Source organism: Centropristis striata, chromosome 20 (genome assembly GCF_030273125.1).
Source record: "Centropristis striata isolate RG_2023a ecotype Rhode Island chromosome 20, C.striata_1.0, whole genome shotgun sequence".
NCBI lineage: Eukaryota > Metazoa > Chordata > Actinopteri > Perciformes > Serranidae > Centropristis > Centropristis striata.
In genome coordinates this window covers 27855034-27868446 of record NC_081536.1, presented here as the reverse complement: position 1 = coordinate 27868446, position 13413 = coordinate 27855034, and the positions used below count along the sequence as shown (strand labels likewise).

Sequence of the window (13413 nt, the reverse complement as noted above, 5' to 3'; positions counted from 1 at the left end):
GGACGAAATCATGTCCGGAAGAGGAAGAAGAAAGCTATTGCTGTAGGGGCCAGTGCTCGGTGCGATTGCCCCGTGGCCCCCTCTAATGTAGTATTGATTCTGCAGAATTCTGCATGACATTGAATGACATTTTAATAATATATAGATATACACACACGCACCTGAAGTTGCTCTCGCTGTATCGTGACCCGGCTCCGTGGTGCGTTCTGGTCCTGGACTCCACTGACAGGAAGTTGGTGATGTCGGGATAGACGAGGCCGTGACTTCGCTGCACCACATCTGGAGGAACGACAGCTCCTCTCTCTCCTCCTCCTCCTCCTCCTGCTCTCTCTTTCTCTCCTCTCCCCTCCACCTCCCTTACACCTCCTCCTCCCTCCTGCCGCTGGCTCCCCTTGGTCACCTGGAGGCTCGGCTCACGTTTGGTCCCCTCCGGGCCACTGCAGGATGAGGGCGACTGGAGGCGTGCGTCCTCCCCACACTCCTCGGGCGTGGTGTGGACCAGACCCACGCCCAGCTCCCCCACCTCCAGATCCACTGTGGTCTGGCCCGTTTCCGTGGTGATGCTAATGCTGATGTCAGGGCTGCGCTCGGTGGTTCCCGTGGTGGTCACGTTGGAGGAAGAAGAGCTGGGGTCCCAGGGAGCCTGCTCAGAGGACAGGATGTGTCTCTGCCACCTGAAGTCCGCCTCGTTGATCTCCATGGACTCACGTGTCGACTCCGTCCCATCTTTTAGATCTTCCAGTCTTCTCAGGAGAAGTCGAGCCTGAGAAACAGCTGCCAGGTTACTGTTTTAAACCCAAAACCAGATTCTCAACTGTACTGTAATTACCTCTGGGGCATACCTGCTCAGACTGGATGCCGCGACCCTGTGACAGTTCGTCCAGCGCCCCGAGCAGAGCACACGCACACGACACCGAAGAGTAACACGCCTCGATGCCCCCCTTCATACAGGCCTCCGTCATCCCGTCCATCACTCTTTAGAAGGAAGCAGAAACACACTAATCAGTGAGGATTAATTATTTATGACTTGTCAGTGTGAAATTAATTATGAGGGAACATATTGTATTCTTCATATTTAAGGAATGACAAACATTAAGCTCAGGATGATGCTGAATGTATTATTTGATCATTTTAACTCTATGGAGTCTTGGGCTATTTTGTCCATTTTTGAATCCTTTTCATCCTGCCTGTATACACCACTTAAAAATGTTTAAATGCCATGTTGGTATATTTTTTTTTCAGCACAACCTTACCAATATGACCTTATAATAATTTGTTTTTTATTCTGACTTACTGGATCAACATTTTGAACCAAAAAGAAAGAAAGAAAAACCAACATAAAATGTGATCTTGTGATTGTGTGATCCTGTCATCCAACTCTGGTTTTATTCTAGCGGGACTCTATTTTAGCATGCATTTTAGTCATTTTGTGTCTTTTGTTGTGTCTTTTTTGGTTATTTGTGTCTTTTTTTGGCCATTTTGTGTCTTTTTTGGTCATTTTGTGTCTTTTTTTGGTCATGTATCTTTTTTAGTCCTTTAGTCCAACATAAAATGTGATTTTGAATCTTTTTTTTTACTTTCAAAACACTATCATGCTCAATATAGAAATTTAAATGTTGCAAATGTGAACAAAGGTTGCAAATATAACATATAAGAGGGTTCCATCCAGTTCTATAATTTTATACAAAATATATTTGAGCTTGTCTCCAGTTTTACTTGGTATATCATCATCAAACTGAAACTGGCCTCATGGAGTTTACAGCCAGAACTTTAGAGGTAATTTACAGTAGGGCTCCACGCTGCTTTGTTTTCTAGTCTGGATGTCATGAAGAAGTCATGATTTGGAGCTTTTGGAGACTCCAGAGGGTTAAACGTGGGAGAACTAACACTGCTTAGCTTTGATGATGCATTTCAGTTACTCACAGCTTTAACAGGTCCAGGTGGGACTTCCTCTTCGAGAAGGAGCGCTTCCTGGTTTCGGGTTCAGCCACACACGGGCCCGCAAGGTCGTACAGCCGCTGGGGACTGCCCAGAATCTGACACACACACACACACACACACACACAGAAATAGATTGCAGCATAATGAATTACCTACTTATACTTTGGGGAAGTGGAGAGAAAATCAATGGCTGCCTGAAGGTAGAAAATCAATCTGAAAAGTTTTAATATGCTTTGGAAAAATGTCAGCAGTAACGGCTCCTCTTCCTCCTCCTCCTCCTCTCACCTCCTTCATGATGCGGATGGCCTCGGTGCGGTGCTGAGGAGGCGGGTACAGCAGGATCCTGTGGTAGAGGGACTGCAACACCGGCTTCATCGATTCCACGCAGCTCACCAGGCGCACCAGCTCCGCGGCGATGTAGCACACAGTCCGCACCACCGGGGCAATTCTGGCGGGGGCACTGGAGGAGCAGCCGGAGCCCCTGCCTTGATCGGATACTCCTCCACCGAAGGAGTCCACCTCATGGCTGATTCCTGGCAGAGGAAACAAGGAGGGACTTTAACCCTTTGATGCACAACATATAAACACCTTCTAATGCACAACATGGGTCAAAAATGACCCACATTCCTTTCACATGTTATTTAATGCTGGCTGTGTGTTTGAATCTTTTTTTTTATTACAACAGATCATTATATACATTTTTCCTTTCATACTTTATGAAGAAAAATAGTTTTTGTATTTGTATTAGTACACCAAGTTTACACACATGGGTCAAAAATGACATTGTGCATTAGAAGTGTAGTGATACAGTAAATTAACATTTTGAGTATATGTGTAAATATGTGCGTCTTATTTTTAAGGTTTAACTTTACATTGGAAAATCACATATTTTAACATTTGAGACGTATTAGAGCCACAAAATAATAATTTCCATTTGACAAAACACCAATTTAACAAAATAGGATAGTTAATATTTGTGTCTTCTTTGTCAGGTTTTAAATTGGTGATTGGTGAATTGATGACAACATACAAACACCTTCTAAGGCAGAACATGGGTCAAAAATGACCTTGTGCATTAGAAGTGTAGTGATAAAAAAAGGGTTTTTATTCAAAAAGTAAGAAATGAAAACAAAAAATTAAGACGTATGATGATCAAAAACAAGTTATTTGAGGAAAACCTGCAATATAAATGATGAAGTTAATTTATTACAAAGATATAGAATATAAAAGTAGTCGGGTCACTTTAGACCCATGTTGTGCATCAAAGGGTTAAACTGAGTTTAGAGAGTGTCGCTGTTCTGCAGATGACATCATCAAGCTGATGAGGAAAAAACAACCACTTTTCCATTTAATTTTGTCCAAAATGGACACAGACTGTGAATCACTGAATTATTAATCACTAATTAGGTGAACAGACTTCTTTCAAAGCTGTGAGTTGGCATGAAGCTTGGTTACAACAACTGCTTATCTCTAAAATCTTTCACTGAAGAATTTAGAGCTGCAGGAGAATGAAAAGCAGGCCGAGCAGCACTATAATAGAACAAGCATTGAGAGGATTAAAAAAATATGGGATTTGTGGATCAGTTTCACACTTCTGGGTCCTTAAAAAAGCTGTAGCAACATATCTGCAACAGCGTTACTGATTGCAGCTGCTTTTAACCTGTCAAAATGTTTCTTTCGTGATGTTTGGAGTACAGGCTCCTCAGTTTCATTCCAACTGACTCAAACTTGTAATCATGTTTTTGTACAAATGCAAAAATAATTGTGACATTCAGTTACCTAGACTAAGTCTATCTGACAGACGGTCTTGTGCCCCCATGTAGCCATGGTGGGAAGCGATGGTTTTGTCGTTGACAGGATTCCCCATGATGGCCACGAGGGACGGACACAGCTGCTTCCTGGAGTATAACATAAATGGTTTTTAGGTTATAGATACATAAGAATGCAGTGTATTAGAGGGATTTTGAAAAAAAAAAAAAGCAGTAAAAAATTAAAAGCAGAACATATTACTGTCCATTATCCAAGAAGTCCCCAATAATGTCACATAAAGAATCTCCAAGTTTTAACCAGATCACTGACACCATATCATAGGATGCCACAGGAATTAGCATTTTAGCACCATTTTCTGCATCCCTCCTCTCCAACTCAATGAGGATTTTGAATGTGTTGGTGGTTAGATGCCTGAAATAAGGTCTAGTTAACACAAGCTGAAGAGATGTTTACGTTTTGTTGTAAGACATTAATAAATACCCCCACTTGTGAATTTTGGAGTTTTTACGTGTCCTTAAAAAGGCGGCTGCTAACAAGTGGCTAAATACAGATTTCAGTTTAAAATCCTCTTAATCACCCATAAATCTCTCCGTGGTCTTGCTCCACTCTATATTTCGGAACTCTTAAGCCCCTACTCTGTACTGAGATCCCTCAGATCTGAAAATCACATGCTGCTAAGCGTCCCACGGTCGAGGCTCAAGACAAAGGGAGATCACATCTTTACTGTTTTAGCTCCAACGCTGTGGAACAAGCTCCCCCTCAGTATCACAACAGCTGAGTCTGTGTATCATTTTAAATAGCTTTTAAAAACCCACATGTACAGATTGGCATTTGTGCCATAATTCTTATGTTTTTACATATATTTTAATTTTTGTTTCTATTATTTTATCTATTATTTTATCTAATTCTTGTTCACTGTTTTGATGATGTTCTCTTATTTTTGTTTTAACTGTTGTATTGCCTCAATTATATTGTATTTTGCAAAGCACCTTGTAACCCTGGTTTTGAAAGGTGCTATATAAATAAATAAATAAATAAGACTACAGTGGTTGTCGGTAACATTCAACGTCATCACATCGGACAGGGACAGTCAGTAAATAAATAAATAAGTAGAATTAAGCAAATACATGCTTGAAACAAGTACAATTAAGTAATTTTTCTTTGTAAGAACTCTATAAATAAGTAAAAAAATATCTAGGCACTGAAAAAAACAATGAAGTCTTAAAATAAATCCAAATATACTTATTTTGAGCAATTGTGGCTTGAAAAGCCCAACTGTAGTAACATTAAAATAAGCCAGTAATACTTGAAATGAGCATGTTTTGGTGGATAGAAAATGCTTTTGAAATAGCATTCAACCTACATGCAACTAAAACTCTCAAATGGAGCCAATATTTTAGGTAAAAAGTCACCATATTCAACAGTTGAATAGCTTTAAAAGCATGAAAAAGCTCACAATGTCAATCCTAAAAACAAGTCTTTAAACAATAAGATAATTAAATAAGCACATGATAAAAAATACTAATGATTAAATAAGCACATAAAGCTATGGTCAGTAGGTAAATTATACTCAAAACAATATAATTAAGATACTATTGCTAGATATAAGAAGAAAATACATGCGTCATGTTTTTTGCAGTGCATATTCTCAATATTCTCAATGGAGATGCTTCTTCCATATTGGACTTCAAAAATACATTATAGAAGACGTCTTACCATACGAGGTCGGTGAAACCTCTGGACAGGTGCATTGTGGGAGGACAGCTGCTCAGCATGGAGAGGATGCACTCCAGGTAGAGGAGCTGCAGGAGCTGGTTATCACTGGAGGGTGAAAACAAACAACATGATTCAGTAATTCAGGGAAAACATTACACATTACATATTTATTTATTAAAAACTATCCAGCATTATTTACTACGGCTACCATTAGTCCGTTTCCTGTGAGGTAACTGAGACTTCTAAGGGATCAGGGAAGCTACAACAAACCCTGATGATTCACAAAAAAAGCAAGCCTCAGTCTGAATTATCACCTAAATAAATATTACAACAGAAGAAAGAACATCACACATCACGCAGTGTTACCTGTCCACTGACTCCAGTTTTTCACAGAAAACGGTCAGAACCGTCACCACATCTTCACACAGAGCCTGGCTGGTTGGAGAAACATCTGCACACACACACACACCAAACACACACAGTGAGAAGTGGATTTACAACACTACGTTATCTTTATTCAATGTGTACATGAAGTGATAAGACACTCATTACTTCCTCCTCTCACTCGCTTTCTCGCCTCCTCATTTCTTTCTAATAAATAAAATAAATCTAAAGCATCTCTGTGTCTCTCTGCATACACAGGCATCCATCTAAACTGTGTGTGTGTGTGTGTGTGTGTGTGTGTGTGTGTGTGTGTGTGTGTGAGACTTTATGACACTAGTCATAAACAAGCCCGGCCAGTCTAACTGTGAAGGTGTTTCTCACTGCATGCAGACTGCTGATTACAACGGCTTTATAACAGCCATAAAACACTTTGTACTTATCACTAAAACAGACTAATAGACCTCAGCTGCGAGCCGAGGGTGCTGCTAAAGTAAAGAGCATGTGTTTAACAAAGTCAAAAGGGTTTATCCTCTGTATGAAGTACAAAATAAAACAAATAGCAACACACAAGCTTGCTGGGAGTGTATCGATCAAGCAAGAGTGTGCCTTAATATGCCCAAACATGAGATTTTCCTCAGAAAGAATTGAAATATTCACCAAAGTATTTATTTAAAACAGTGGTTCTCAAATGGGGGTACGTGAAGGCACTCCAGGGGGTACGTGAGATTTTAAAATATACATTTAAACAGTAGCATCCATGCAAAAATCCTTTAAAAATAATTATTTAATAAATATTTTAGGAAAATATAAGTATAAGTTCATAAAATGAATTTTATATTCAGTAGGCTATTCAATTTCATAATCCTAAAAACCCAGAGTGTCCCCCATACCAGGATGGTTGGACCCAACCTGTCATATGACACCTGGCATCACCTGTCAATCACTTGAAAACTCAAAGATGGAGTCGTGGTTGAAGCGTAGCAATTATAGTTTTAAATGCTTATATGCTCACTGTTTTTACTACATTAGTTTGAATCACTACATTTTAGTGATGAGAAATATTTGCAATACATTTAGTCATGGATTATTAACATGAAAAATGTTTGAAATAGTTTTTTTTTTATTTCAAATGTTTGAATTTTGTACGTGTTTATCAGTTCAAAAGTTTAATAAATCAACACTGATGGCACAGCGCTCTGTTTTTAAGGCTTTTTTTTTTTTTTCAACCTTAGGGGGAACTAAAAAATATTTCACAATTTTCACATCACTGAAAAAAGGTTGACACCCACTGGTCTAAAGTGTATTTAAAGCGTGTCCTGCTCTTCTATAGCATATAGTTAGCTTTTCACTTATGTTGGCTGCATTAACGCCTTAAACTTAATAATTAATAAAAGTGGTGTTCATTTTTGCCCTGGTTAGGGGGTACTTGGCTGAAAAAATATTTTACAGGGGGTTCATCAATAAAAAAAGGTTGAGAACCACTGGTTTAAAACACCCTGTGAAAGTGTCTCATGCAAACCAGGATACAGTTACTATCATACCCTGATTTAAATCGACCTGAACATTATAAAAGTTGAATTTGTTGTCTTAAACTGTGGTGGATTGTCCACCAGGAAATGGCCACTGACTTCATACTGAGTGTTCATCCTATGATGATATAATGGAGGTGATTAAAGCCCTGGAGCTGATGAGGAGAGCTGCAGAGGTGAAGGACAGCAGCAGTGATAATGATGTACCTCTTCTGTGCAGCGGCGGTGCAGTCACCTCGTCTCCGTCTGCACCCTGTGGAGGACACACAGTGGGAGGCAGGTTCACTGTCAGCCAGGCTTTTTGGCTTTTGTTTCAACACAAGTATGATGTGAATGTGACATAATGATGTCAGTCTGATAAAAGCTGAAGGTGTAACGTAATTGCAATATTTCTTCTTGCAAGATGCTTATATTGAGTCAATACTTTTAACTAATTATTAGGGCTGGGACACAAACAATTATTAAAAAAAAAAATTAAATTAAAACAATTTATCTAATTAATTAGAGGCTTTGTAATTAATTAATCGAAATTAACCGCATTTTAATCGCATATAAATATCTGACCTGAGAACAGTGAGAAGTAATTTTTTTCACGTGGATTTTTAGTATACCATTGAATAATGACTGAATACATAAGCTTAAGCAACAAAAATATTGTTTATTTTTGTTCAAGTCCAACAGACCAGTGCAATTTTTGCCATTAAGTGTAGCAATAGCATATTTAGAAATATAGTACATTTCAGAAATTCAGGTAGCCTATAGGTACGTAGACCTTCTGTAAACTAGAATACTTTGGGGGTTTTTGTGCTGCGGTGATATGTGAATTCCTTGTTGCATAGCAACACAACCATGCTCTTATCGACGCTTCCATCCGTTGGTTTTTAGTAACTAAATGTCCCATCATCCACGGGGCCAACCAAAGCGTCTCATCAGCTTCTTCCTTCATGTTCACTGTGGTTTGTTGTTGTCTGAACTCATGAACGCTAGTTGGTGCTCCAGTATAATCGGTCCGCCTGAAACTCATCCAGTGAGAAACGTTCCGCGGTGCAAAAATAAGTGCGATTCAAATACGTCAATTTTTTTTAACGCGTTCATTTTTCATCTTAATTAACGCGCTAAAGTCCCGGCTCTACTAATTAGGTCTGTAATTGAAGATGTAATAAGTTCTAAGAGCCCACAGTCATGGCATGAAATTGTTTGACTCTTTTTATCCCAAACCTAAAGATATTTGGGTTTTTGGAGGGATAATTTACAAAAAAAAACACACAAAAGCAGCAAATCTTTAGGAGCTAGAAAACAGAATGCCTTAAAATGACAAATGTATCAATTTAATTGGTCAAAATCAGAATTGTAGATTCAATTTCTGTTGGTTGTCTAACTAACTAATTCACTTTTAATTTCAGGTCCACTTCCGATTAGTTTTCTGCACAACCATGTTTCTGTTGTGAATACTGTAATGTCCCAGTGTACGTGAACTACTCATCGTGTGCTTTGCACTTTTTGTTTCTCATAAAGCAGAGTGCAGTATTAATAGTATTATAGTTTCAGTTTTGCTGTGTTAGTTATTAGTTTACATGATGGATTTGTTTATTACAGTGGCCACACACCTGTATATGTTTATATGTCTGTGTGTGTCTCTGTAACTTCTAGATTCTGTGTTTGTGTGTGTGTGTAACTTCTGCACTCTGTGTGTTTTGTATAAGGTTCTGACCTCTTGTCTGTGCCGTAGCTGCAGCGTCAGGTCTCCCAGTATCTGACTCAGCGTGGCTCGGACTGCCGTGTTGATGCTGCGCAGATGACAGCTGGACACGTAGGTCTCGATACACACCTGAACACACACACACACACACACATAAACGCACAAATCCATCTGTCAGTGTGTGATCCTTTTTATGTCTGAGTCACAAAAAACAGACACAGGTCATGACGCACAGTCCCAAGAAAGCATCACTTAACTATCAGGGAGATTTAAGGGAGGTTTCCATGGCGTCACAGGTTGGCACGGTTACAAGACTTATACGAGGGAGGGGGGAGGGGGCAGAGGAAAGGTGTACACTGCAAAAAAGGGGAGTCTAAAAACAAGATAGAAGAAATTTCACTTTTTTTTTGATTGAGAATTTATCTGAACACAAATAAAAGATGAATATTTAAAAACAAACGAAGAAGAAGAAGCCAAAGCTTATTAAATCCCACCCCTTCTCCCTATGTTAATTTACTATATTCAGTTATATAACAACAATAATATTTATATATATATGTATGTATAACACATAACAATGTAGTTTACAAACTTGTTATTACCATTATTAACATACATAACTTGTTATTAACTTGCAAACACCTAATTACACATACACCCATGTAGTCATAATGAGTCAACAATGAACAAACAAACAAACAACAACAACACACAAAAAAGAAAAAAATAGCAATAATATATTTAAAAAATAAAACTTGACAAGGTTTCTTAAATTAAGATTGCTAAATCTAGAAATAAGCATGTTGAACGCTTAAAATAAGAAATGAACTCTTAAAACAAGATAAATTATGTAATACTTCTACATCTAAAGTTTTTTTTATCTTGGTAAGAAACAAGTAATTTGCAGTGCACTCTGCTCGGACCAGTTCATCGCTGCTTGCAGCTTTAATTTATCTTGTTTTAAGAGTTAATTTATTATTTTAAGCGTACAACATGCTTATTTCAAGATTTAATCATCTTAATTTAAGAAATCTTGTCAAGTGAAATTATCTGTCCATGCAGCAAGATCATTTCCCTCAGATTTAGTGTTTTTATCTTGTTTTTAGACACACCTTTTAGCAGTATTTTGTCAGTGTTTTCAAACATCTTCGAGAGAGGGACACACACACAGACACACACACAGACACACACACAGACACACAGACACACAGACACACACAACTTTGTTTTTCAGTGGATGCTTTTATCAAAAGTACCTTTCAGTATCATGAGAGTGTAGTATGTTTCAAGCATACATGCTCCCAGTGGGATGGTAAACAGCAGGACTGTTAGTGCCTCACTCAAATTCAAGCAGTAAATGTGTACACACACACACACACACACACACACACACACACACACACACTCTCTTGGCTCTCTTGTTGACATTATTTTGTCCCAACATCAGTGTTGATTTGCAACATTCTTTCAATTTTACAATGTTCTGCAAAATACTGCAAGACATTAGCTTCATTACAAATGCCGGGATTGATTATATTTGCTGCTAATTCCAAGAGGGTCTGTTCAACATCACAAATCCTCAAAGAAAACCTGCTGGAGGGTTTAAAGAGAAGATGTACAGAGGATGTCAGCATAGTGGGGCGGCATAGCTAACCTATTGTTCATTTTGTGATAAAAGCACCAAATTTGGTAGATATATAGCTTAATATATTTAGAAAAAGACTGGATATTGGGCCATCGCATATTCACATTCTGATGAACATTGCTCGCAATTTCAGAAAATGGCGGCCAGCTGTTACAAGTAGATAGAACCTGGGCCTCCAAGCTGCTGTTCACATGTTTACAACACCACAAATATTAATTACATAAAAGTTCAAGTGAAAATATGTTTTTTGACAATATCAAAAACTAACAAATTAAAGAAAATGCAACAAAATGTGGGGATTGCCTCTGCATGTTATTGTAATAAATGAACTCCTATTTTAAAAAATGGCTGCCATGGCAACCAGATTGCGTTTGTGATGGCCCAATATCCAGTTCTGTTCCCAATATACCTATCAACACATTTGCCAAATTTGGTGCTTTTATCACAAAATGAACAATTAGTATGATATATTAAGTTATGCTGCCCCACTAGCAGTAAAATCCAATGTATTTTACTAACAGGCCGGGTCTCATGCAGAGCTCCAAACAAAGATCACTCTGCTAATTACATCCAGAGTTTAAGTCTTGGCAGCCTCGGGGGGAAGTTTCCCACCACCTGCGCCTAATCAATGCAAGATCAATACATCCTGCATCATTGGGCCTTACAGCCACAATGGGAATTCATGAGTGTGAGCTGAACAGGAGAGTAATGATGATGACTCCGGCTGCCTCCCAAAATTAAAGCTTCTTCCAGCTCCAGCAGTGCACTGCTTGCACCTCTTGCAGGCAATTAATGATGCCGTTTATTTAATTTTCTTTATAGCTGCAGGTAAGTGCAAGCATTAATGTGATCAGGCCTCAATATTTTAACTGTAATAGCTACAAAATGTAAGTGGAGTTCTGAGCAGAGACATATGTTGTGATCATGGGTGCTTAGGGAAATATATTACATTCATTACTTGTATTTCCACATTTGCATTTATTAAGATTTGTATGATGCTCCAGCCCCGGCGACCTGAGTGAGGATAAGCGGTTAAAGATGAATCAGTTCTGCACAAGCATTATATTTTAGCTAACAGGGAGTAAACGGTTGACTTTAAAACTTATAACTTATAAATATACAAAATTATAATAGCAGCTTATGGGGAAACATCCCTCAGTTGCTACATTTATTTTCTGCAAGAGGCACAAATGAAAAAACATTTCCAGCTATGACTTCCTTTGCCTTCAGCATAGTGGTTTACATGCACAAAATATTCTGGTTTTGGCTTTTATTCTAAGCTGGTTACATGGCTAATGAAAATGAATAATTAACTAATAGTCCTTTTTACATGTATACTCTAATTAATGTTGTGGAATTGGAACAGCTGGAGCTGCTTGTGCCATATTTTTCTTTGCATCAATCACATTTTTTCTTACTAGTTTTCCATCAGTGCAGGAGTTGTTCACATATCAAATTCAGAATTTTGTCATATTGGGAAAAACTGGAATATTAGTGTACATGTAGGCTGGCAGCTTTAGAGCTTTGTCTGACAATGACACAGCTGCTCCTGTTTACAGAGAATCTGCCGCCTGCTACACATGCATGATTGAGCTCTCCATGAGGTAGCATGCAATAAGTTACAAAATGCAGTTAAACTCAACTTAAGGTAACAGGGATGACCTCATAGGGTGCAAATTACTTTTCACGTCGTTGATCTGATGCTATTAAAGGTAAAGTATTAACTTCCAGCCCCGGTGAATAAATACGTCAGCATTGCCAATCATCGCATTAAGAACCTGTACTGAGCTCACCGTTTGTATGATGTTACTGATAATGGAGTGGTGCTGACAACCTCTCTAGCCACCCTGAGTTATGACCCCCCACACACACACAGACACACACACACACACACACCAGATAGCCAGCCCTGGCAGCACAGAGCCCATTAACACAACATGTTGACCAGGTTTTTATGAGCTGTTAATGGACGTCAAACATTCAGGAGCTGCTGCTGCTGAGGGAAGTGATGTTACAGGAAAACACTCCACAGATAACGCTCAGCAAAAACAATAACTGGAGTTTAGGTATTTGAGTTCATGTCTGGAGCTAACAGGGGTTGCAGGTCTGCACATAAATGACAGTGGTATGAGACAATTATTATTAAAATAATTTTACCTGAGCACAATTATTTTATTTGTGCTCAGGTGGAGCACCTGCAGGAGCTGGGGTCACAAGTTGGGGTGCAAAATGCTCTTTGTCCTGCTCAGGAGACTTATGAATACCTCCAAAAATCTGGCTGAGGAAAGTTTGAAACTTGGCCCTTTGCAAAGCAGCAATAGTCACCTTGAATTCTAATGCAATCTGGTTTAGTGATAAGAAAAACAGCATCAAAATGTCCATGGTAACTCTGCAGTAGGATCCGCTTCTCAGCTGTTGATCCTTGTGTTTTATATGCTCCCAACTCACTCTAAGAGAGCTAAAAAAAACACTGCTTTTGCATGGTTCTGTAGCTCTAAAGCTTTCCGGAAACTTGCAGTTTTAGGGAGTTTTTGTGCAAAGCAACGATTTCTTTTGAGGATTTTCTATCGATGTTTTTCCAAGATTGTGGGTCTGCTTTGGAATTCACTGGTGAGTGTTAGAAACACAAGACCTGGTGTATTCCTTTAAGGCCGTGCAGAGCTGCAGAAAATCTTCTGAAATCCAGAGCACACCTCAACAAAAGAGCCACAGAGGAAGAATATCACTGA

General features: G+C 38.8%; 1 protein-coding gene across 1 annotated transcript in view; it reads right to left on the bottom strand.

The window, feature by feature from the left end:
* Positions 1 to 13413, bottom strand: part of arfgef3 (ARFGEF family member 3) — an 82661-nt gene that overhangs the window by 50447 nt on the left and 18801 nt on the right. The window contains exons 6-14 of the mRNA XM_059359396.1: positions 9052 to 9168; positions 7548 to 7593; positions 5794 to 5878; positions 5428 to 5532; positions 3721 to 3839; positions 2227 to 2474; positions 1924 to 2036; positions 843 to 975; positions 162 to 763 (exon numbers count right to left, since the gene is read on the bottom strand). Coding sequence (XP_059215379.1) covers positions 162 to 763; positions 843 to 975; positions 1924 to 2036; positions 2227 to 2474; positions 3721 to 3839; positions 5428 to 5532; positions 5794 to 5878; positions 7548 to 7593; positions 9052 to 9168 — 1568 coding nt within the window. The remainder of the gene's footprint in view (positions 1 to 161; positions 764 to 842; positions 976 to 1923; positions 2037 to 2226; positions 2475 to 3720; positions 3840 to 5427; positions 5533 to 5793; positions 5879 to 7547; positions 7594 to 9051; positions 9169 to 13413) is intronic.